Source organism: Engraulis encrasicolus, chromosome 5 (assembly GCF_034702125.1).
Source record: "Engraulis encrasicolus isolate BLACKSEA-1 chromosome 5, IST_EnEncr_1.0, whole genome shotgun sequence".
Lineage (NCBI taxonomy): Eukaryota > Metazoa > Chordata > Actinopteri > Clupeiformes > Engraulidae > Engraulis > Engraulis encrasicolus.
This window is the reverse complement of record NC_085861.1, coordinates 42,359,490-42,384,236: the sequence shown is the minus strand read 5'-3', so window position 1 is coordinate 42,384,236 and position 24,747 is coordinate 42,359,490. Positions and strand designations below refer to the sequence as shown.

General features: G+C 40.8%; 3 protein-coding genes across 3 annotated transcripts; all 3 read right to left on the bottom strand.

Annotated features, from left to right (window-relative positions):
• Positions 1-261: 261 nt before the first annotated feature.
• Positions 262-4,902, bottom strand: LOC134448571 (sulfotransferase 2B1-like). The gene is made up of 6 exons (XM_063198251.1): positions 4,353-4,902; positions 3,375-3,583; positions 2,064-2,190; positions 1,480-1,574; positions 877-1,057; positions 262-739 (listed from the first exon to the last, which is right to left on the bottom strand). Exons 1-6 carry the CDS (start codon positions 4,495-4,497, stop codon positions 624-626), a joined length of 873 nt encoding a protein of 290 aa, XP_063054321.1. The 5' UTR covers positions 4,498-4,902; the 3' UTR covers positions 262-623.
• Positions 4,903-5,778: 876 nt separating this feature from the next.
• LOC134448569 (sulfotransferase 2B1-like) lies at positions 5,779-15,817 on the bottom strand. Its single transcript, XM_063198250.1, has 6 exons — positions 15,171-15,817; positions 12,345-12,553; positions 8,517-8,643; positions 8,320-8,414; positions 7,386-7,566; positions 5,779-6,334 (listed from the first exon to the last, which is right to left on the bottom strand). Exons 1-6 carry the CDS (start codon positions 15,298-15,300, stop codon positions 6,213-6,215), a joined length of 864 nt encoding a protein of 287 aa, XP_063054320.1. The 5' UTR covers positions 15,301-15,817; the 3' UTR covers positions 5,779-6,212.
• A 158-nt stretch (positions 15,818-15,975) lies between these two features.
• tmem147 (transmembrane protein 147) lies at positions 15,976-23,899 on the bottom strand. Its single transcript, XM_063198249.1, has 8 exons — positions 23,781-23,899; positions 23,297-23,383; positions 22,475-22,544; positions 22,078-22,143; positions 21,630-21,766; positions 20,299-20,383; positions 18,884-19,005; positions 15,976-16,788 (listed from the first exon to the last, which is right to left on the bottom strand). The coding sequence occupies exons 2-8, from the start codon at positions 23,371-23,373 to the stop codon at positions 16,668-16,670; spliced, it is 678 nt and encodes a 225-aa protein (XP_063054319.1). The 5' UTR covers positions 23,374-23,383; positions 23,781-23,899; the 3' UTR covers positions 15,976-16,667.
• Between the last annotated feature and the right edge of the window lie 848 nt (positions 23,900-24,747).

Sequence of the window (24,747 nt, the reverse complement as noted above, 5' to 3'; positions counted from 1 at the left end):
GGCAAAAACTCCTCACTACCTCTGAAAAATGCACGTCTTGTCTCAAAACAATGTACTCTCTTCTAAAAAGGTCATTTTGTTCTCAAGTGACACACACAAGCAGTCATTTTAATACACTCTTGTATTTTTGCTCCAATCAGGCAACACTTACTCCAGCAGTACTGCATCTGGCAATGTGAGCTCTGCTTGGCAGACAGTCCCCTCTACAGTCTATTAGTGGTAATTTCTCAAAGCAGGTATAAGCACAAACTGGTCATCGACATCGTTCAATCCATTTTATTTATTTCGAGCAGATATTGCAGCCAATGGTAAGCAAACATTCAAAGAGTGAATCCAAACACAGAAACAAAGGCCATAATATGCGGCCAGCGTAGCATGGAAAGAAATTCAGAAACAGGATGGCTAATATGCATTATGCAGTTATGATTTGCATTTTTTTCCCCGTTCGTTCGTAGATTCCATCTGAGTGCTCGGAAAAGCAAATACTGTACTGTGGTTAAAAAAAGGAGCATTCCATTTTTGATTCCAAATGGATTCAAAGACAAGACTCTGACTGTTGCGTGCTCGGCGCACCACTCAGAGTGACAGCAGCCTATGTGAACATTTAGGTGCAAGACCTATGTTCATTCTTCATCCCAGGGAAATTGTGTATCGACGCCTGCCATCTCTTCTTTGATTACATCGTTGAATTTTTCCTCCTGGTCTGGGCTTAAATGATTTTTCCAATCGCCTGTGACCCCTTGATAAATCATAGAACCAAAGGACAAGTATGTATCAATAATGCACTGCAACAGAGTGAGAGGCACTCGTTAAAAACTAGGTTACATCATTACTGCACAGCCATTAGGTCAATATACTGTATGTACATAGGTCTACCTTTGCGGAGGAAAGGGGACCTCTGGTGGTCCATGATGTTGCGTGGGATCAGGGAGAAGTTGGACATGGTGTTGGTCTTCATCTGGTTGAAGGTGCAATGGCTGACCACCTGCTCCAGGCTCTCCTCGCTCATCTCCCGCCCCAGGAAACACAGCAAGCGTTTCAGGGCCCCTCTCAGGTCCTGCAGAGATGTGTGTGCGTGTGTGTTTGTGTTGTTGGGTGGTTAGTTTCATAATCTTGGGTACAGTATGTTAACTCAGTGCCATTGGTTAACCTACATACTAATACTGCAAGATGTATGTAAACGCTAAAATTATGTGAACATAAAAGAAAAAGACATGCAACTCGCCCCATCCAATTTACCCTGCCAAAAACATATTGTAGGTACACGAAAGAAGGATGCTTTCATACATAGTCAAGGCAAATTTGCATTGATTGACTCAACATGCAGTCTAAGCCTGCCAATTCGTATAACTCCCAAATAAGTTTAAAAAAAAAACAAAAAACAAATAAAGGCAAAATAAAATGTGGCTACTCAGACAAAACAGAACAGCATTCACACAGCATTGTCAAAGCAGTCAGTAGACTTGTGAAGTGTCTCACCTTGACCATCTCCTCGTAAGTGACAAATAGTATTCTGTCCCCAAGATTGTTTTGTCTCCAGCTTTTCACATGGTCTGTCCACTTTCCAAATAGCACTTAAGAGACAAATGGCACAGATGATATGATTAGGATATACTGTATTGTCAGCTAAGAAAGGACAGAAAATGGTTGTGGGAGAAAGTTGGGAAGGAAATGACCTCGGGCAAGAATCAAACCTGGGTCCCTAGTTTAACAGTACAGCGCCTTAGCCATTAGAGCCAGGGCCAAGGCCTAGGTTATATTACTTAGGCCTACTGCTAAATATACTGTACAGCACAATATTGCACAGTACCACAGTACTTTAGGTATTAGGGCAATTCTTTCTTTAGGGTTCACATGTTAGTGATACATACATACATGATCATAACAAGGACCTGATAAGACATGTTTTATAAGTCACATACGTATATACAGACAATAAGCAGACATGAATAAGTGGATAACGTGAACGTGAAGCCTAAAAAGAAGTGTTGCCTGTTTTGTAAATTATTTCACCCACCACAACATTTCACTTCAAAAAGAGAACAAAACGTAAACTTCTTGACCTTCTCCGGCTAGAAACTTGTCGAGAAACTGCTCAAATGTGCCGGGATCATCCAGGAAACTGGCCATCTGGTGGAAGTAGAAGGATGACACCAGGACATCTTTGGGATTGCGTGCTACGTATATGACCTATAATGATGACAAAACAAAACAACTTCTGTCATTCAAACAGTGAGTCGCGTATAGCCTCATGATGTGGACTGTTCCGCAGGGGGACACTGTTATAGTCCCTGAAGGCTTTACTACTGCAGTACTACACCATTACAACATTACACAGGGCATTTAGTTATACATCACGACTTGGTCATTGCCATCCTGGTAACAGAAAATGTGTTACAGGGGGCGTATACTATAAAGCTAGTTCAGGAGTAGACCTGGTTAAGTTAAGAAATAAATAATCTAATAGAAGAGCCTGGTGTCCTGTGTGTTCTTAAAGGTACACTGTGTGAGATTTTTAGTTGTTTATTTCCAGAATCCATGCTACCCATTCACGAATGTTACCTTTTTCATGAATACTTAGCACCACCAAATTCTAAGTATTCATTATGAATGGAAAAATTGCACTTTTCATATGTGAAAAGGGCGATCTTCTCCACTGGTCCGCCATTTTGAATTTCCAGAAATAGCCATTTTTAGCTGCAAAAATGACTGTACTTGGGCCATACTAGAAAATATTAGTTTATTACTCACTAAACTTTCATTTAAAGATCAAATTTGGCAATAAGCAACCCAGTTTCAATGAGCAGCATAGTTGCAGTACCTTTTTTTGACCATTTCCTGCACAGAGTACCTTTAAGAAAATGAGGACGCCAGGCTCTTCTATTAGGTGATTTACATCTTAACTTAACCTGGTTTACTCCTGAACCAACTTTGTAGTATAGGCCCAGGGAAAATTAACAGCACAGCTCAGAATGCCTATTCAGAGTAACCAGGGGCAGCGATTGGCATAGGCAGACAAGGTGGTCCATAGGGTGCCAAATGCCTTAGGGGTGCCATAACTCCTGAAAGTACCCCAGAATTAGAACATTAAGTGTATCATACATTAAACTCAATGATGTGAATGATGGCTGTATTCACGAGTGGTCAGTATACTGTAGGTTATGTTTGCAATCAGCTGTGCAACATTATGTTCAAAAATGTAAATTTCTAAATGCGCAAATAATAATAATAATAATAATAATAATAATAATGATAATAATACATTAGTTTTATATAGCCCTTTATAACCTAAAGCAAATAGGAAAAAGGGGTGCTCGCCCAGGGCACCAAGATGACAAGAATCAGCCCAGACCATAACAAAGCAATAACTCAACCTTTGCCTGAGAGGAGAAGAAAGACGCTGGCATAAGGTGATAGGGCATATGGGACACCATGGCTCGAGGTGAGGGCTTGCTGTCCAGAACTAATGGAGCACGCGTCTCCTCCATCCAAGGAACTCTGTCCCAGTTTGGGACGGTGTGGACAGCGGTCAAGTTCCCTCCTGATAGGATGAGCGGAAGTATTTCCTGCATCCAGATCGTACCTAAAAGCAAAATACATAACATGTACCCCCTTTTAATCCATGAAAATGTATTTGTCACAACAGTTCAGTGTGCCATCAGAGATAAGTAGTAGCCTAAATGAGCACATACATTTAAATTTAATTTCATAATCACAGTGAATAGGCCTACTTCGAAATTGAAGGTGCAGGTTAACACTCATGAGGCACATACTGTCTGTAAATGGGCATCAAAATTTCTGGAAATAAGCAAAAAGTTATACATAGACCTATTCTACCTATACAAATAAAAAATGTATTGGCTCAGGGATGCTTGATTCCCACTCATGAACCTCATGCAATGCAATTCCAAAGCAAACCTTTCCAAAATGTGATCCATTTTAAGTGCATTTTAAATTGTATAAATTGTGTGTGCACTGGGTGGGAGACAATATGCCCTTAGTTGGTTCTATTATAATAGCACTTAGTTTCACATATTCTCTCTCTTGTGCGAGTGGTCATGAGTTCAAACACAGCAGAGATAAGCGTGTGTGGGCAGGCCCAGCCTACATTCTTTTCCTGCTTAGCCAAAAAAGAATGGGGAAATGTAAGCTACTTGGACGGGAACTTCATTTGTTCAGCGTTATTACAAAAAAGCAGAACTTTTACTTTTACTTAAGTGGCGTGCCGTGTCCACGACATATCGATACGTAAATCTGTGCAATCTCAAACTTACTCTTACGCTCTCTCAGGTTTTGCGGACATAACCCGGCTGTCAAATCGCACCCTCACGGAAATAGCGCGAATGTCTTACCAGATTTGGGATACGTGATGGCAATGACATCGTCGTCCCTCGTGTTGAAATTCTCGAAATATTTTAAGCTATCTTCAGAATGTGTCTCCTTGGGACACAGAAGACCATGATACTTTAAATATTTCCCGTCTCTCTCCATAGACATACCGCTCACAAGGAAGAGTCCAGTGGAACTGTGAGCGAGGTCCTCCACAAACGCTTTTCAACAGTGGACCATTTGCATCACATACAGCCGCAATTTGTCGTTTTTTTTCCTGAAAGGGAAAACCACAGCAAAACGGACCTTGCTTTCAAACACAACCCGTTTGACGTATGCTCTGCCTTTGCCAACTTCTTAATAGGCAACTACCAATTGAGAAAATTTAGGTCTGGACCTTTGGCTGAAAAGATGCCAAGAAGTGCACTCGATTACGCACGACAAAACGAGTCCCTTGGTTTCCCTCTGCTTTAGGAAACGCTGCTTGAGGGAGTGGGTGCCACCAAGCGCTGTCTCTTGTTTCCAAAAGGATGCGTCCGAGGGCCGCTGACAGCTTTGGCAAGGCCTGGGACAAAGTAATCTGAAGGCCCGCCCCCACCAAAGTATAGGCCTAGAAGGTAATGGACAATTGACCCCTTTGCCCCCATAATCCTTTTAGTGAACCATTTTAGAATAGGAAATATGAAAGTATATGAGAAGTACGCAAACAGTTTAGAATAGTAACAAGTTTTATTTGTAATGCCATTAAGCAGCTATTAAAGTGGTTGGTATGAATTCACAAAATGAAAATTCTCATATGAATGAAATACAACATGCTCGCTTAATGTGGTGTAACCTTAAACCATGAACTGCCGGGTTACATTCAGTTCCATAGTTTCAACAGCCCATGTCATAATCTCAAGGAAGTGTTGAAATGGATGATTTGTAATAAGAGGAGCAAAGGCAATGTGTTTCAATTGTGGCTATTTCTACACCATCATGGCGCTCACTCACCAAGTGGCAAAAAAGCGTTGATTGTTAGAAAACTAAATGGTGATAAAATGGATTTCAGAGTACCCAGATAGGCCCTATCCTGGAGTAAGTGCTAGGTTAATTGCAATCAAGCAAAAATACAAAAGAGAAAGACAAATATGAATAAGTATAGTAGAAACTTGATACTTGAATCTTTATGGTAATCGAGGTACTGTGCATTGATGTATATTCTTCAAAGGTGAGAACAGGTTCGCACCGAGAGCACTGATGACGGCAGCACCCTGAAACGTCTGCTCTTCTCTGCTGCTCTCAGAAAAATAAAAGAACTCCTTGTACTTGACCTTAGTGTCTTTTGCAATGTGCAAACCTGCTCTCACCTTTTAACCGTTCTATTTAGGTCCACACACCTGCTTATTTCTCTACATATCTTGAGCGCAACAATATCATTGCTTCATATTCATTAAAAACTTCTACATATTCATATACCAGTACATCTTTAATGGTTAGTACGCACCACTCAGGTGTATCCTACAACAAGGTCTACATTGAGCACCTATCATCACATCCTCTCCTTTCCTAATGTCAAGGAAGTGTTTTGAAGGAGAGGACACAGGGTCTGGTTCAAACTAATGCCTCTCATCCTCCCCTTTTGTTTGTGGCCTCATGCTTCACTGCCTCTGTGAAGAAAACAATAATGATTCCCCCTGTCTGCCTAGGCAGGGCAACTTTTAGGGGGCTTTTCCTCATTAATCATCCTAACAAACAAGAGAATGACATTTGAATTGCGATATTGAATACGTATGCCAAGGACATACATACATACTGCCTTATAGCACAAGGTCACAAGCAAAAGGAGAGGATGGAAGGCACTATATTGAGTTGGACCCATAGTCTGATGTCTTGCCACTGAGCTACAGGGGTTCAGCATCCCAGGGAAACTTGATGTGACTTCCGCCAAGCTCCTTCATTATGGCAGTCGAGAATTTAGATTCCTGCTCAGGAGTAAAATGGTTCTTCCAGTCTCCTGAAATCCCTTTCAGAGAGAAAACACAGAGAGAGAGAGAGAGAGAGAGAGAGAGAGAGAGAGAGAGAGAGAGAGAGAGAGAGAGAGAGAGAGAGAAAGAGATTAATTACAGTTGAGAGGTTAACAAAATTGATATCAGGGTATTTTTTGCTTCTGCATATTTCAGTTCTGTCCGTCATAGGCCTCCTAGTACATCATTGTAGATTGTTAAACATTTGGTCTGTTTCAATCTCCACACTGCACTCTGTACTGAGATGCAGTGCACTTTCTGCCCTTATATGACGGCAAAATCTGAGTGTGAAGTGTTGGTCCAAATCACGTTCTGTCTGACACACATACACACACACACACACACACACACACACACACACACACACACACACACACACACACACACACACACACACACACACACACACACACACACACACACACACACACACACACACACACACACGGAAGCCACCTGAAACTACACATGGAAACACCTGAAACCACTCATCCAGGTAACACACACACACACAGTATATTGCCCACCACACACATGCTTTTCCTGCCAACCAGCCGCGGCCCTTCTTGCACCCGCTCGCCAGGGGTCTAACACCCCCCAGGGGTCCCCAGCCCTCACTTTGAAAACTACTGAAATATGATGCCGGTCCACCTTTTGCAGCCATGACAGTCACAACTGTTCTTGGAAGTCTGTCCACAAGATTGAGAAATGTGTTTATAGAATTTTTTGACCATTCTTCCAAGGGTGTATTGGTGAGGACACACACTGATGTTTGTTGAGAAGGTCTGGCTCTCAGTCTCTGCTCTAATTCATCCCAAAGGTGTTCTATCAAGTTCAGGTGAGGGCTCTGTGCAGGCCAGTCAAGTTCATCCACACCAGACTCTGTCATCCATGTCTTTATGGACATTGCTTTTTGCACTGGTTCACGGTCATTTTGGAAGAGGAAGGGCCATGTGATTAGGACACCCGATTCTGATCATTTGCATGGGTTACATAGTGCATAATCATATTGTGTGCATTTTGGTAACATAGTGCATATTGTGTCTTTACCTTTACGAAGGAAAGCTGATTTGTTGGTGTCCATAACCTCCTGTGGCACCATGGAGTAGTTAGACATGGAATTGGTTTTCATAGAGTTGAAAGAACAATGGCTGGCCACCTTTTGCAGTGTCTCCTCACTCATTTCGCAACCAAGGAAGTCAGAAAATCTCTTGACAGCCCCTTTAAGGTCCTGCAGAAGGGAATAGCCAAAAAGGTAGAATTAAGTCTTTACATCTAAATACAGATTAAGATAAACATGCAAACACATTTTAAATCAGGGTAAATTGGGCTACTTCTCAACGACTAGACCAGGAATGACCTGTGATACTGTCAAATGAAAAATGCAAGAGATACCTTTAGTCAAGTCAAGTGTACTTTATTGTCAAAAATCTATTATGTAACGATGTTAGCACAGAAGTTTGAAATTGCATTTGACCAGTCTCCAATGTGCAGTTACAGTAAATCAAACATATAATAAGACATTGATAACAACACACACACACACACACACACACACACACACACACACACACACACACACACACACACACACACACACACACACACAGTGGCGGAAGACTGTTCATCTCTCTCTCACACATCCGGCTCGCCCCTTCCCATTTGAACCTGCCCGTCTGAAGACCTGTGTCTGTTGTTGGCATTCTGCCCTCTTGTTTTTGATTCCGCCGTTTGGCTTGTACTTTGGTTTTGTCTTACGCGACCGGCATATTGCCTTTTTCTGTTTTTTATGCCTTAACGGGCTTGACTCAATTTGCGCTTGTATTTTGTACCCGTATTTTTTATCATGAAATATCAACAAGCACCTTTTTTTCCTGCGTTTTGCCCCTTTTATGTTACTGCTTGTAACAAGCCCTTAGTCAGCTTCTCTGACCATTACACCAACATTAGACCAACTTCCTACCCTTCTACAGATTTGGCTCACCTGGACCATTTCGTCATAGGTGATGTGCAGAATCCTATCCCCCAGATCAGCCTCTTTCCAGCTCTTCACATGCTCTGTCCACTTCCCAAACAGCACTTCAGCATACAGGTAACAGATATACATAGGAATTGTGAGTCACATTGGCTAGTATATGTTGATACACTGTGTGAAAGTGTATTTGTGTGCTGTTATCCCACCTTGTCCTGCCAAGAATTTGTCCATAAACTCGTCGAAAGTGCCAGGGTCATCAAGAAAAGAGGCCATTTGATGGAAAAAGTATGATGATACCATAACATCTTTGGGGTTACGTGCAACATATATGACCTGGAATGAAAAAAAGAAGCAAGTGTAGATGAAGTATAGAGTCATGTTATGATCATTCCAAGGTCACAGACATTGCAAATGTCTCCAAATAAGCATTTGGAGTGAAACTGATGAAGTATGTGCAGAACGCACTACCTCACTAAAATGAAACATTGAGCGAATTTAAGGGTATTTTCCATACACAGTCCCCTTTTTTATTTTGTATTAAAAAAATAAATAAATTTATCTTCATGTCATATGAGGGCAGTCAAAGGTAAGCGATTTGGGCGTCAGGCTTATAGCCCAAAGCTTGCTGGCTCCCGACCTGCCAGGTTGGTGGGGAAGTAATTACCCAGTGCTCCTTCTTCCTCCATGGCTGAAGTACCCTGATGTAGCCTGAGGTACCATCGTACCAACCCGCCGCACTGCTCCTTTGGGCCGCCATTGGGGGCTGCCCCCTTGCACGGATGTGGCATAAATGCAATGGCTTTGTGTACAGTGTGCACCTGTGTGCTGTGGAGTGCTGTGTGACAATTGGAATTGGAGTTTCTCAGATGGGTTTTCATGTTTACACGAAAACAGATTTAAAAAAAATCCACATTTACAAATATCTGCATGCTTGTAACCAGCACCTTAGTAAACCACACTCAGTCCTCTGTAAGTGGACCAAAAACGTGAACCAACAGGAAAAGAACTCGGTTCTGTTTTGCTTTACACTGTGTTCACACATGCATAGAAAATGCTGAGTCACTGGTCTGAGTTCACTTAAATGGCTAAAAGGGGCCAAGTGTGAAAACGTCTCAAGACTGCAAATCATTTCTCTCATCAACTCACATCCTTTCCTCTGTCCTCTCTCCTTGTTGCAAACTTTGGTTAAGACAGTTTTAAATTGGGCATTTATCTAAGATAAAAAAAAACCCACCTTTGAAACATAGGAAAATTTACTCATGTGCCAAAACGCTTAATTTCCTTCCCAGCTATGTCACGTTTGTAGTTTGAATGTTAAATTACATTCAGTATTTGAGAATCAAATATAGAACTGACTTAAATCACGTCGAGGACAGAATGCCCTCATTAAGAGAAATGATTTGCACCTTAAGAAGCAAATAAGCAGATGGACGACAGAATGTCTTTTAATCAATGTGCACAAAACAAATGTAAGAAGTTGCAACAGAGAATGTTCTTTCTTAGGAAGCTCAAAGATGTTAAACTAGAGTCCAGTATTCTTCAATTATTTTACCAATCACTTTTACAAAGTATTTTATCATTTGGACTTATCTGTGTCTATGGTAATATGTATGTGCAGGACCACAAAAAATTGCAGCGCATCATCAAATCGGCCAGCAGAGTGATTGGTGTTGATCAGACATCTGCAGTTGAGTTGTACAACGAGCTTATTTTAAGAAAGATGGACCAAATTTTAACTGACCCTACACATCCCCTCTACCCAAAGTTTTTAAAGAGCACTAGGTCAAATGACAGACTCCTGCAAAGAACAATCAGGACAGTAAGATACAAAGTCATTTGTACCCACAGCGATCAGGCTATATAACAGCAAGCCTAAAGCAACTTCAGCACTTTAGTTCTCTCACCTGCCCTAATTTATTTAATGCATTTTATCTCTTTTTACACTATTTAACTTCTGTTTTTATTTTTTGTTTTTATCTCCTATTGTTATTGTTATTTCATTTTACATCACATGTTCTTATCCCTTATTTATTTTAATGTGGTATGTCCAGCGTCTACTGTCTATGTGTTGTAGTATGTCTTGAGGAGATGTGAAATGTTGACCACTTGAGTTTCCCCCTGTGGGATAATAAAGTTGACCTTGACCTTGACCTTGACCTTAAGTCTACTAGTGTTCCTGCTTTACCTGTTTTTCTCCTCTTGCGTCATCTCCTCTTGCGTCACGTTACTGAATATGTGTTGCAGAAACACCTTGCATATCTAGGCCAGTGTTGGGTAAGTTACTTTTTTAAAGTAATTAGTTACTTTACTTTAGTTACTGCTTTCAATTGTAATTGAATTACTAAATTTAAAAAGTAACTCGTTACTTATTACTTTACTTTACTTTTCGCGGGGAAAAGGGATTTTAACCAGTGTAGTGGCACAACTCATAATACACCTGCTTCCCCAGGTTGTAGGCCGGCTGTGTAAATGGCCTAATATTTTAATATGGGCAAACTGTACCTCTATGGAATCCCTCATATAGGGCCTAGGCCAGGGGTGGGCAATTATTTCGGCCCAAGGGCCACATTGGGTTTAGAAAGTTGACCAAAGGGCCAGATGTCGTAGGCAACTTGCCCGTGCCAATAATAAGAAATGGTGTACGCCAACATAATTACACCATTGTCAGGTATGCCCTTCCTGCTAATTGTATCTAGTTGTAGACTTTAGTAATCTAATCTTCGGTTTCCAAGACCCTTGTTTTAGGTAGCCAATTTAAGAATGAGTGACCATATGAATCTGCATTTTTTTCTCGGAAAGGCTCTGAGGGCCGCATGAAATGGCTGAGCGGGCCGCATGTGGCCCCCGGGCCTGAGTTTGCCCACGTCTGGCCTAGGCCTATTGTCATTCTCACATCTAAAATGCATTTCATGATTGCCCTGTAGTCCTATTTATAACAGTGTCAATAAATTTGAATCTAGTCTAACATTACGCCATAGAATAGAATAGAATAGAATAAAATAGAATAGACTTTTATTGTCATTTCAGCATGAAAATTGCCTTTGGTCTCACTGAATAAACTGAGCCCTGAGGAAGGTCAGTAGACCGAAAGCTTGGCCTATTAAAAAGAACACAAAGGGGATTTAAGTGTGCAGACATTTTTCTTTCAATTTTACACAGTTTTTGTTTATGTTTGGCACCTTTTAATCGAGAGTGCGGTGTGATCCGGCTAAACACAGTCTCACTGAATAAAAACAGAATGAGTAGGGTGAGGTGGCCATACCAAACAGAAATGTTGTAGGTAAGGACACCCTAGGCTTACATATTTCCTCTCCTCGATTTTGCAACTTAGCTACTCCAAATCCTTTCAGTTTCCTGATTAAAAACGACCTTGGATTGCATGCATCAACATTATTATTAAGGATTCTACGGAATGCAGAATCCGTTCGTGCTGGAAGACGGTGTGATCAGGCACATTTGAATAGAACAATGTACATAAAGTTGAGTGTAATGTCATCTACACTGACAGCCATTTCCAAAGAGGTTAGGGAGGTGATCTTAAGGTCAGAGAGTTGTAAGTTGGAATCCCACCCTTATCTCTCCCTGCACCTCCATCCATGGCTGAAGAGCCCTAGAGCAAGGCACCTTACCCCACATTGCTCCAGGCACTGTAGCCAATACCCTGTAGTTAACTGTAAGCCGATTTGGATAGAAGTGTAATGTAATGAAATGTAGTCTACTCTTTGCTTTGAATTTGGCACAATTCATACCACCTGTCCTTCACTTAATTGATGTGACATGGATGGTAAAACCAAGTGTTATTAGCCATACTATACATGAGTTCTAATTTTTTGTTTTCTCCTGGCTGCGCAACACTAGCTGCGCACAACTCAACCTCTGATTGTTGGAAACTGCTGTCGGTCAAAAAATGTGCTCACGTGGTTGGCTGCTTGTGTCTTACCCCTCCTCACAACATTGTGTTTATAAACACGGCGAACCCATGTATTTATTTTGCCACATGGTTTCAGTTGACTTTGCTGCATCGTCATCATCACCTTGGCTTTGGAGGAGAAGAAGGAGGCTGGCATGAGGTTGTAAGGCATGTGTGACACCATGAGCCTGGGGGAGCTCAGGTTATCCATGACCTGGGCAGCCCGCGTCTCCTCCAGCCAAGGAACTCTGTCCCAGTTGGGGATGGTCTTCACCGGGGTCAGGTCCCCCCCATTGAGGATGAGAGGCAGGATCTCTTGCATCCATGTGGTGCCTGACCAATAAATAAACAAAAAATAGACAAAGTATAAAACACAAAAGAAAAGATCATTAGGTCAGTCGTGGTGCTGTGGCTCATTAAAGCTTAAATGTTTAGTGTGTGTGTGTATAGTGTTATGTTGTAACATAAATTGAAACGTTTTTTTTTTCTCAATACATTGTAAAATGTATGTCATATGGCTGATGCAACCATGAAGCTCACTCATGACTACTTGACCATGTCTCAATGGCAAAGCTTCTGCTTCCACAAGTTACTCTCCTCAGTGCAGGGGATACAGTACAAGGTACACTGTGAGAGATTTTTAGTTGTTTATTTCCAGAATCCATGCTACCCATTCACTAATGTTAACTTTTTCATGAATACTTACCACCACCATCAAATTCAAAGTATTCATTATGACTGGAAAAACAACACTTATGAAAAGGGGGATCTTCTCCATGGTCCGCCATTTTGAATTTCCAGAAATAGCCATTTTTAGCTGTAAAAATGACTTTTCTTGGGCCATACTAGGAAATATTGGTTTATTACTTAGTAAACTTTCACGAAAAGATCAAATTTGGCAATATGCAACCCAGTTTCAATGAGCAGCATAGTTGCAGTACCTTTTTGACCATTTCCTGCACAGTGTACCTTTAAGAAGCTGAATACAGTTGGAACATTGGCTTTTTAGCAGTAAAGATTATCAGTCAAGATAGTAGTGTCACTGTCAAGATAGGCACAGATGTTAGTAGTACAGGTTTTTTTTGCTTGAGATTGCTTTTGAAAAAGCTAATGAAAAGATTTAGCTCGAAGCCACAGGAGTCAGTAGATGGATAAATGGCAGGCTGACTGAATGTTCTTCTCTACTGCCTTAGTGATCAGCTGGGGACAACATGCTTAATAGATAGGCAGTCAAGCAGTGCATGTAGGCATGAGTGAGCAAACAACTGAAAGTAACATTTCAACCATTTCTCTCATTTTGCACATGTTTTGCCAAGTGGCAAGTGAACATTTCACAATAAACATTTAATTGGTGCCTGGATCCCAGGAATCCCCATGCTGCCTTGCAGGCTCGTTACGATCTCACTAGTGAATTCTTCTGGCAACAGGCTGCCTCTGAGGGCCTTGTCAAAAAGTTGCACATTATTGGCTTTAGTCCCGCTCAAAAGGGATATAGTACGTCCATAGTATGACTTTAAAGTTTCAAGAGAAATGACTCAAAAGCTCCAACATAACACTACTTTCTTTATGAACGAGGCCAGGAAAATCATACAATCCTCCCGAGAAAAGGAGAGTGGAGGCATACACGTATAACGCTTGTAAAATGCCCAGTGGTCTTTCCAAGCCTTAACAAGGAGCAGAGGACCTGGTATGCACACCATAGCTGCAAAGTGGGAGGTGGGGGCCTCAAATATTAGTTCTGCAAGGAAATGGTCATCAGACATACCAGGGCTTGACATTAATTTTTTTCTCACAGACCAAAGTTGGTAAGTGTTTTTTCCACCAGAAACACACTGATGACCTCCCTTTTAATCCCTTTTCATTTCAAAATGAAAAAAAATGAATGTAGTTGCTGCCATAGGTGGTTCTACAAAGTATTAAGCAAAGGCTGGGAATACTTTTGTAAATATGATTTCTTTGTTTTTTATTTTTTATAAATTTTCAAAACTGTCAAGACAACTTGTTTTTCACATGGTCATAATGGAATAATTTGTGTAGGATTTTGAGATTCATTTGAAGCATTTGGAATAAGGCTATAATAAAATGTGAAAAAATGAAACGCTGTGAATACTTTCCGGATTGACTGTATGCTACTTGATATGCTATCATATCAAAAAATAATCTGCCAAAGTGACCAGTGAGACTAAAATGACTAGCCACGGCCAAGTTTTACCCAATTTTTGGCCGGTTGGCAGAAGCCAATGTCAAGCCCTGACATGTACAGTAAGTATGCCTATGTGGTCCAGTCTGCATATGGCTTCCAGGACCCAATGCTTCATGTTCCACCTCTGACGGGCTGGAATAGCTCCAGCTGACTGATTAAACAAGGCTGCTGGCAGTGCCCCTTCATGGATAACATTGCTTTCCTTCAGAAATAGTAATGTGCATTGAATACTATATGTAGGCTATATGGGCTACTGTTCTTGATTTGTTTATGATGCGAGTCTGATGTAATTTAAGAATGGATACAATGGTAATATAAAACTGGCAATACTTAATTGTCAATTCACCACATCTACAGAGCTCTGAGGTTTTTTTTTACGGAAACTCTCTCTCTCTCTCACACACACACACACACACACACACACACACACACACACACACACACACACACACACACACACACACACACTTCTGACAGACCACTGGCATAACCGTTTTAGACCCCATATGTGCCCCCAACACACATTGCGAAGCACTAAAGTAAATTCCTTACTTTGACCACACAGAAGATAAGCCTATAGGATAAGTTACTTATGAAACTAAAAATAAAATAAAAACAAAACGGGTGATCTGTGGTGGGCTATAGACAGGCATTTAAGAATTCTTATTAAGTTTTGTCATAGGCTAAGCATGCGGCGAAAACAGAATTGACAGCAGTATAACATCAGCATGGATGCACGAATCCTACCGGATTTTGGATAAGTGATGGCGAATACATCATCATCCTTGACTTGAAAATTCTCGAAATATTTTAAACTGTCCTGTGAATGCGCAATACTTGGAAGTGGGAGTCCATGGTAGTCCATATAGGGCTCCATTGTGCACTGTAGCTTTGAAGAAGATTGAGTACTTCGTTTAGCAACAGTGTCTTTTAAGTCTCCGGTTGAGGCGTGTTGGAAGTTTACGCAACCCAAGCGATTTGACTTGGTGTGTCGCTGGATGAGATTCGTCTAGTTGTAAGCGTTGGCATCAGGTAATTTCGATATGCCACTGAAAAAAAGCGTTTTTTCTTAATCTTGGTTTTGTTAGGTAAATGCCGTCATCGTTCATTTAGTCAAAGAATATAATTGTCCTGAAAAGACCTTTGTTCCCAACTCAAGGGAACCTGGTCTGCATGGTAGGCCTACAAGTTGATTTCAGTAGGCATCTATATCGCCTAACAAAGCGCGTAATTCTGTATTCAGGGCGAAGTAGAACACTGCGTAAAGAAGGTGAAACCAGATAGGCTATTTTCTATTTGTCCAGGAGAACGCGGGAGGCCTGGTTGTATTCACTGCAGGAGTAAAACGATCCGTGTGGGAAAAATAACTTCGGTCAAAAAAACAAACCCACTGCCACGTCCCATTTCGTAACCTATGCCGACAAGGGAACAATACATCAGCACGGGGGAGAGGGATGTGGGGGGGTGGGTGGTTGGAAAGGTCAAGCGCAAATAGCCTATTAAGTCTGAAGACATTCCAACATTATCAGCATAATGAATTCAAATTCCAATATTCAGTTCTCTCGAAAAAGTTATTTTATTATTCAAATGTTAGTTGTGCGGCCACTTACAAATGAAACGAAACAAATAAAAAAAATCTTATACAATTCAAACACTTTTTCAGTTGACAAGGGCCCAACAGCATCTTGGATGGACAGATGTGTGGAGCAGCCTTCAAATCCCTGGAGACCGTGGAGAACAAGTTACATAAAAGCCCAGATGTGGCCAAACCAAATAGCCTACACATTTTTCACATCCCAGCAGCACCAGTGAGCTGATCTCACTGCTTCTGGAATGTGTTCTGGTGAAACACTCAACCAGAGCGCCTCTTGAGAAGACTGGGACTAGCTGGCCAAGTCATTTTATCACAGAGAATGTATGCATGATACAATGGTAAAAGTAACACACCTCTAAACAGTCCAATGTGGTGAGAGACCAAGGCCTTATGGGTCATTTTTTTCCCTCCTTTGCTCTCAAAATCTGTTGACTCCAGCACATCTGAATCACAACTATTATGCCACCTACTGTAAATGGCAACATCACATCACAGCTACTTTAGTTAAGTTACAAAATATTCACAGAGTCCCCCACACCAAGACCTCCAAAACCCGTAACAAAAACGCATCGCCATGACAACCTCCCAGGCCAGATAGAGCTCAATGCGGCAGCCGAGAAACATATGGGGCTTGTGAACGATGGACCGCCTCAGTTGCTGTGGACCAGCGTGACGAAGAGGAGGAGTGAGCAGAGGGAGATGGCACCGGTCAGCACCGCCTTCACCAGCAGAGCCGTCCAGCTGCCCAGCAGGAAGACGTGCACAAACAGCCTACAGACACCAGAGACAAAGAGATGGTTAATGAGATGGGCAAAGAGAGGAACTGCAATTTAGTGAGAGAGAGAGAGAGAGAGAGAGAGAGAGAGAGAGAGAGAGAGAGAGAGAGAGAGAGAGAGAGAGAGAGAGAGAGAGAGAGAGAGAGAGAGAGACGGAGACGCTTACTGAGCAGGGTGAAGAGGAGAGAGAGCGATATAGAGAGAGAAAGAGAGAGGTCATTCCATGAGTTACTGTACAGTACTATGAGAGAGTTTAGGCATCCTTTTGGAAAGTCATATTGGTTTATCGCTTAAGCAGCAACTTTAATTTCAAAATAATGCGGTGTCTTTCAAAAGGCAAGTAAACGTCAAAATTCTTCAAATAATTTCTGCTTTAATGACCACAAATGCATTGGGGACACGTACACTGCACCTTCTATTTCAAAGCAAATAAAACGTAAAAGTAAAAAGAAAAAGTATTTAAATTATATTTCACATTAAGTGAAGAATTGTTACGTTTCAAAAAATGCAGTGTTGACATCCATCTTAAGAAACTCAAAAATGTACCATACAAACTAAGAATGTTTGAAAAACGACTTTGCCGAGTTGGAAGAATGCTCCAGTTGCCTTTCCACTTCCCCAGAACATCAAGCACCCAAATAATGGCTAAAGGATGGATACATGGGTGTTCGAACACGGCTAAAAGGTTAGCGCATAGATAAAATCCTGATGAAGCATGGCTGCAAAAAAATATGCAAAAAAATATCACCTATTCATTGCTATTCAAAATTTCAAGACTATTGTGCCACTATTTAACATTGACCAAATTTTGACCGAAGATTTTACGAGGAGTTAAGTTAGTGCAAAGGAACAATACTGTAAAAGCAGAGCAGGATTTTCAAACATTGGGGCGTTTGATGCACCCAAATACATAGATGGGTGTAAATTTAGGTATGGACATGGAACATGCCCATACCACTTTTGAGATGAAGCTAGCGTGCATCCACACATTACAAATATAATGCAAAACTTTACTACAAATGTAATGCAAAAGGAGCACATCTGGAATATGGCTTCTAGTAATCAGCGTGTGTAGGCCTATACAAGAAGTGTAGGCTACACACATTTCCTATGAAACGCAGCCAAAACGTGTGCCTGTTTCTAAGTTTTTGACGGACGTAGCAACAATAACTAGGGGGCGTGGCTTTTGCGAAAGGTGAATTTGCCATTGTAATGTCCCCACCACTTTCCAAGTCAAACCTACACCTTTGCATACACAAGTACTGTATTAAATATAATAAATATCTACCATACATACAGTATTATATATACGTAAATATTATAATAATTATTACTATTATTTAGTATTGGCATTAACTGCTTTTAGTTACTATGGTTTCTCTTTTTGTTTTCAGTGTTGCTATGTTTTCTCTACATCAGTTTTCAGTGATACTATGTTTCATTTTAAACATTCCATGATTCCACAACTAAACCAATGCTAATTAACTGACCTGTAAGAGGCCACAAAGCCCTTATGGTGGCTAGTTATTGTATATAATGTGTAAACAGTGAATAAATGACATCAACTGAGGCAGCAGTTTGAGTTGAGGACCATTCAATCATTACAGGGGCCGGTTACGATAAGCATGCTCGGATGGTCAGAAACAGAGCCTTTGGTGAGAAACACATCAGGTCTCTCATTCCGCCACTCTATTCAAGTGCTGATACGCGCACGTCATTGGTGAGCTCACCATCTCTGTTGTGATTGGTCATGAAAGCAGAAGAATGTGTTAGTGTGCAAATACATCCGTTTGAAAGTAATTTCAGGGTGTTCAAACACTTTAAGTTGTAAGAGACTTAGTCATCACCATTTTGGTACGTTTTAACTACAAGCTTAGACTAGGGGCTCCACACAAAAGGTTGAAGAACAGGGGTATGAATTAATTTATAAAATTTGTTGTTCAGCATGACTTGACTCAGATACCAAATCACCTCGGGGATGAAGGAATTCTAAAAAAAATGCTACAAAATACATGTGTGTGTTCTCATAGTATTGCTAGTGTTTGTCTTATGCTCAAAGGTTTTATGAAAAGGGCTCCTGCTTTACTCACTCCATCAGAAAGGCCTTGTACACACAGAGTCCCAGCAGCACAGTCACGGGCAGGCGGAAGCTCTTTGGCAAATCATACCGCGTAAACATCCACACCACTGCTGCCATGGCAATGTAGTGTATCTGGACATTCAGAGAGGGACAGACACAGGGGCAGAGTTTTGAAGACAATGAGGAAAAGGACCTTACAATTTAAGTATGTATGAATGAATAAATAAATACGTCTTGTGCAAACACTTACAATTACAACATATTGTGAGAACACTTAAAATTACAACATAATTAGATAATGTCAAGAGCAATAGGAGAGCCCAGACCTCAACCAAGACGGCTCCATTCCACCCTCTAGTGTGCTTTCATTTTCAGTACAACTCATACGTCCTATCTGGCCTCGTCTTAACATACTCTTGTACCTATTCCATGCAGGGGTCCGGTCTGAGACTGCCAAACTGGACACCGAGTACAGGTGAAAGGGCTGAATTCTTTTGACAATTTAAAAATGTTTGGATCTGATTTTATTCCACTGCTGGCGTTTAGTTGTAACATATACAGTGTAAGTCTTACTGCACACTGTGTGCGTGTGCGTGTTAAAACCTCCTGAAACCAGGCACTCCTGTAAATGCCTAAGATCATTGCTGAAAAGTAGCCAGTTAACCAAATTCTCAACTGCAATCTGTGCAAAAACCTGGATGATGAATGGTCAGTAGTGTGCGTGCGTGCGTATGTGTGTGTACGCACACTTCTCTTTTGCACAAGTAGTTTTTTAATACCTGTAACTAGCACCTTGTGTTTTATAGTATCCCTATAATGTCTGTGCTATAGTGAGTGTTTTCAATCTCATTGTGAACAGGGCTTGACATTAACTTTTCCACCCACCGGCCACTGTGGCTGGTGGTTTTCCAGAGTCACTAGCCATTCAGGTATTCCACTAGCCACAGATTTTATATTTTTTCCCCCTTGTCATTATGGTGTGCGTCTAACCTCAGAAGAAAGCAAAATCAAAGCAAGATCAGTGTATAGCTTTCTACACATAATTCTATCAAGCAAATAGAAACTGAGTTGAGCTTTTTCTTGAACTTAATTACAAACAATTGATACACAAGGGGCAAACAACAAAATATACGTTACGATGATGCATATGTCATACCAAGGAATAAGCTGCCAGCCAAAGTGGCTAGTGACAGCGAAAGTATTACTAGTCACAGTCAAGTTTTACCAGCATTTGGCCAGTTCGCAGGTGCCAGTGCCAAGCCCTGGTTGTGAATGCATATAGTGTGACTAGTGACAAAACAGAAAGCCACTCTATTCCAACCCTTCTTGAGCATGTCTTTAAAATATGTTGGTTAACAAACCATCGGAGTAAAAGCATAACTTTGGAGATGGTAGTAACACTTCAACGGACAAGACTGAACTTACCAAACTAATGTTAGAGTCAAAGCTCATTTGGATGTATTTCCAGTCAAATTCAATTCCTCTTGCTCCCACCCATAATGGAATACACCTGTCATGAAAATGGAGAGAACGTAAGGCATGAAGTAATAACAATACTGTACGACTAAAAGTAATGAAACACATCATGTGTTTCTGTAAAATAGAATGAATTTGTAAACTTAAATAGATTAGAATATATTTCACAGCAAAAACATCTTGGTTCCACTTGACTGATATGACTGACTCTGCAGTGACAAAATGTAAGGAATATATAGGATAAAAAAAACAAGTTACACAGTATGTTATATGGACTGTACCAATATAAAGGAGAAAAAAACAAAGTATGTATAAAGGCAACAAAAGGAAGCTAAATGTTTCTGTACTGTCGACCGTAAGTTAAATATGTCTGCGTTCATCTTAATGGTTAGTGGTCATGGTTAGTTCTGCAGTTGCTTAAGGAAGAAGAAATCCGTACTCACAAACTGCGTCTCATTATTTATTTATATTACCACCATGTCCAAAAAGCAAACGCGTTTCGGCTAACAAGCCTTCATCAGTGCGTGGTACCACGCACCCGTACCACGCACTGATGAAGGCTTGTTAGCCGAAACGCGTTTGCTTTTTGGACATGGTGGTAATATAAATAAATAATGAGACGCAGTTTGTGAGTGCGGATTTCTTCTTCCTTAAGTTGACGCTTTTTATCTCGCACCCAAAAGCTTTTCGGTTTTCCAAGAAGTTGAGCGCGTCCTCTGCCAATACTTAGTTCTGCAGTTGCCAAGATGTAAGGGAAAACAGATTGTGGATTAAAAAAAAAAACTATGTAAAAAGAAGTAATTTGGTTTATTTGTAATGTTGACTGTAAATTGGACACATGTTTTCACCTTGACAATAACTGCTCTGTAGTGGCCCAAAAGTAAGGGGGGAAATGATTAAATAACTTTAGTCACCTCTAATCATGGGTACTGACTCGCACTACACTCAATAGGTCCTACACTATTTATCTGCTTTCTATCTGTTCTACATTACTTGTATACTGCTGTACATTGTACTGACCCCACACTCTGTACTTGCTGTACAATGATGGAAATGATACCCAAAAAAGGAAGCTAATTTCTGTAATGTTGAGTGTAAATTGGACAGGTGAACCCCGGACAATTGGCGCCGTGCGGCAGCCTCCAGAGCTGGTGTGTGAATGTAGGGAAGTGTATGTGTGTATGCGTATTTTGACAGCGCTTTGAGACAACTTTAGTTGTGATATTGCGTTATATAAATACAGGTTGCATTGTATTGTATTGTATTATATGTGTGCTGACCTGGACATGACGAGCTCTGCAGTGGCCCAGCCCATGGCGGCCACCATGATCTTGTACTCGCCCTTCCCTGCGTTCCTTGACATGACCAGGTGCAGTCCCAGCAGGTCCGCCAGATCAACAGTAGCCTTCATGAACTCCTGTTAACCATGGAGGAATTGAGTCAAGACCAGTCAAATAAATACAATACCATAATTGAAAATAATATCCTTACACTACTTATCTGACCAGAACGTCTGAAAGTCAGAGAGTCACAAACTAATACTAAAAGAAATCTGTTGAGGGCTCCTAAAGTTTAAATTTAAAACACCTGGAGGGTTTTGCAAAGCAGTACAAGGTTTTTGAATGAATGAATGAATGCATGAATGAATGAATGAATGAATGAATGAATGAATGAATGAATAATTAGTGAAACTCAACTGGCTTTCAAGTTTGCAGATCTCACACTTACCCCGACAAAGTCGTAAACCCCTGCCCCTCCTTCCCATGTAGGGAAAAATGTGGCAAGAAACAGCATCTAAGTAAGAGTGCGAAATGATTAACAGGGTGTCTTCAACATTTGTGAAATTTAACTTGGCCAAGAAACTGAATAAGGGGGTTAAAATTCCTTGCAGATGCCAGAAGGCAGAGAGAGAGAGAGAGAGAGAGAGAGAGAGAGAGAGAGAGAGAGAGAGAGAGAGAGAGAGAGAGAGAGAGAGAGAGAGAGAGAGAGAGACATTTGAAATGGAATGGTCAAGACACCAATATTCAAGTAATGACACAGAGACAGCAGTGAAATCAAAGGGTTAATCTCAAGATCCACATGTACCCATAATACTACTCTGATTGTAATGTAAATAAAAACTTACTTTGCAAAGCTGTACGAAAAGGTAAGTTGCACCTGCTTGGACACATCTCCAAAAAGCATTGTATTCAGACCTGTGAAAGCAAACAGCATTTGACTGAACGGATGATAAATTGAGAATATTATACATCAGATTCCTTATTAAGGTTTTTGATTATATTGCACTCAATGGAAATAACATTGATGACCATTTAAAGGACACAAGAATACAAGGAATTGTATTTGCCAGAGATGCATAATACGAAAAGTATAGCAGTGAAAATAGAGGATGGATTGCTGGCATGAAAAATATCCCTATACTACTTATGTGATCACAGGCAATGCTTGACTTTAAAATGTGTATGCTGTAGCATAAACTAGGGATTGGGGTTTACCCTTGCTCTACAAAGTGTGGGGGTATACGTGGAACATAAGGCATGCTGACCAGTGACCACATAAGAAGATTACCCACACAAAAGGCATACGTGCTTATATTGGCAACACGTATCATCAGCTTTGCATTCTGGAATAACACATGAGGATTGCTTGAGCATTTAAAACAGACTTTAGTTACAAGACTTGATCCTTCTTGTGTTTTTTCTCCCTTGTGTTTATTTGATGGGGGCCCAACGTGTCAATGTTTAGACTAGTCGTTCAGTTGATTGTCATGGTTTTCATTTTATTATTTACAAGTTTCAAACAGCATAACTGCATCGTTCCTGACTGGCACGGGGGTCGACTCAAGAGCTAACAGTACCAAATAGCTTACATATCCCATGGATTTGTCTTATCCACAGACCTAGTGTGCACCTAATTTTCAACCAATGTACTTATTGGGAATACTTACAACCCGCTACACTTGTAGGTAATGAAATATGGGAAATATGCCAAAGCAAAACAATTCCCAAAGTGAAACAGCGTCATGGTCCACGACCTGTCAAATAAACAGATTTTAGTTTTCATTGTCACACTGACAGACTGAACCAAGATCCCCTACTGTCGGGCTTGAGCTGTCATTCATTATGCTAATAGCTTTAGCCGACGTAGCTGTTCCCATAAACGAGCCCGACTAGATCGTTAACAAAGACACACATTTACCATCTTTGACTTTGCAATGGTCTAGAATGTAAATTAAGTATAACAATTAACTTTAATAAATACCGACAAGATAGCTCTGACATAATAACAACATAATCATGCCGACTAATACCTAGCACGGCATGCCTTGGTTCCACTGTTCCACCTCATTGATTTGACACAGATATCATTTCTTTCGTTTATTCGAGATGACAATCCCGTTTATCGTAAAGAATTATAGTGTTCAATCTTACCTATGACTCGATCCGACGAGGAACTAAAATCTTTCAAATCGTTCAAGTATGAATGGGCTGGGCTGGTGACCCACGGGTGTCGGAAGCTATACTAGCTAGTTGATTTTTTAAGGCGGAAGCGCTCGTGGCTCACATCGGTGCTACAACTTAAAAAGTACGGTGAAAACCAAGACAGGCACAACATCGTTCCGCAGACCCCAAAACGAGCTGCCTTTTTTTTGTATGATGATGATGATGATGATGATGATGATGATGATGATGATGAAGGCGGCTCTCAGATGATGTGACACCTGTCAGTAGCCCTGGTGATGTGCAGTTGAGGACACAATTTCTAGACCCCCCTTATTAAATTACATTAATTGGTTTCGGCATGAAAATTATATAGGCCTATCATTTGTTATTCTGGATACAAACACACAATGAAAGGAATGTACAATATGCTTCAAGATAATATTGCTGTAATGACTTTAAACAAACAAACAAACAAACAAACAAACAAACAAACAAACAAAACGAAAAATGGCATGGACAACATTATTAGCCCCCCATCACTAATTTATTAGGATAGTGTAGGCCCTACTCGTTCTAAACCGAAAGTGACAACAGCCTCTTTGATTGAAATATGCCTATTAATTAGGTTGGCTGTTGGCACAGGGCCCCAAAGGATTTTCAAGCAAAATTGTTCTGGCTGTTCCAAAATGCACGAATTTCGAGTATGGACATTCATGTTCCTCGCTCACCATATTCTCAATAGGAATGTGTTGCATTCTCAATAGGTCTGGCCACTACAGGATCATGGTTTTTAGAATTTTAGTAGGCCTATCCTTCGAGAGCTTCTTGCCCATGTCTAATGTCTGCCTTTGGTTATTATCATGCAAAACAGCCCACCAATTTGGTTCTCCCACCACCATGTTGCTCCCACCTGTGGGCAGGGGTGTCGTTCAGGGGGGTTAAGTGTGACAGTTAC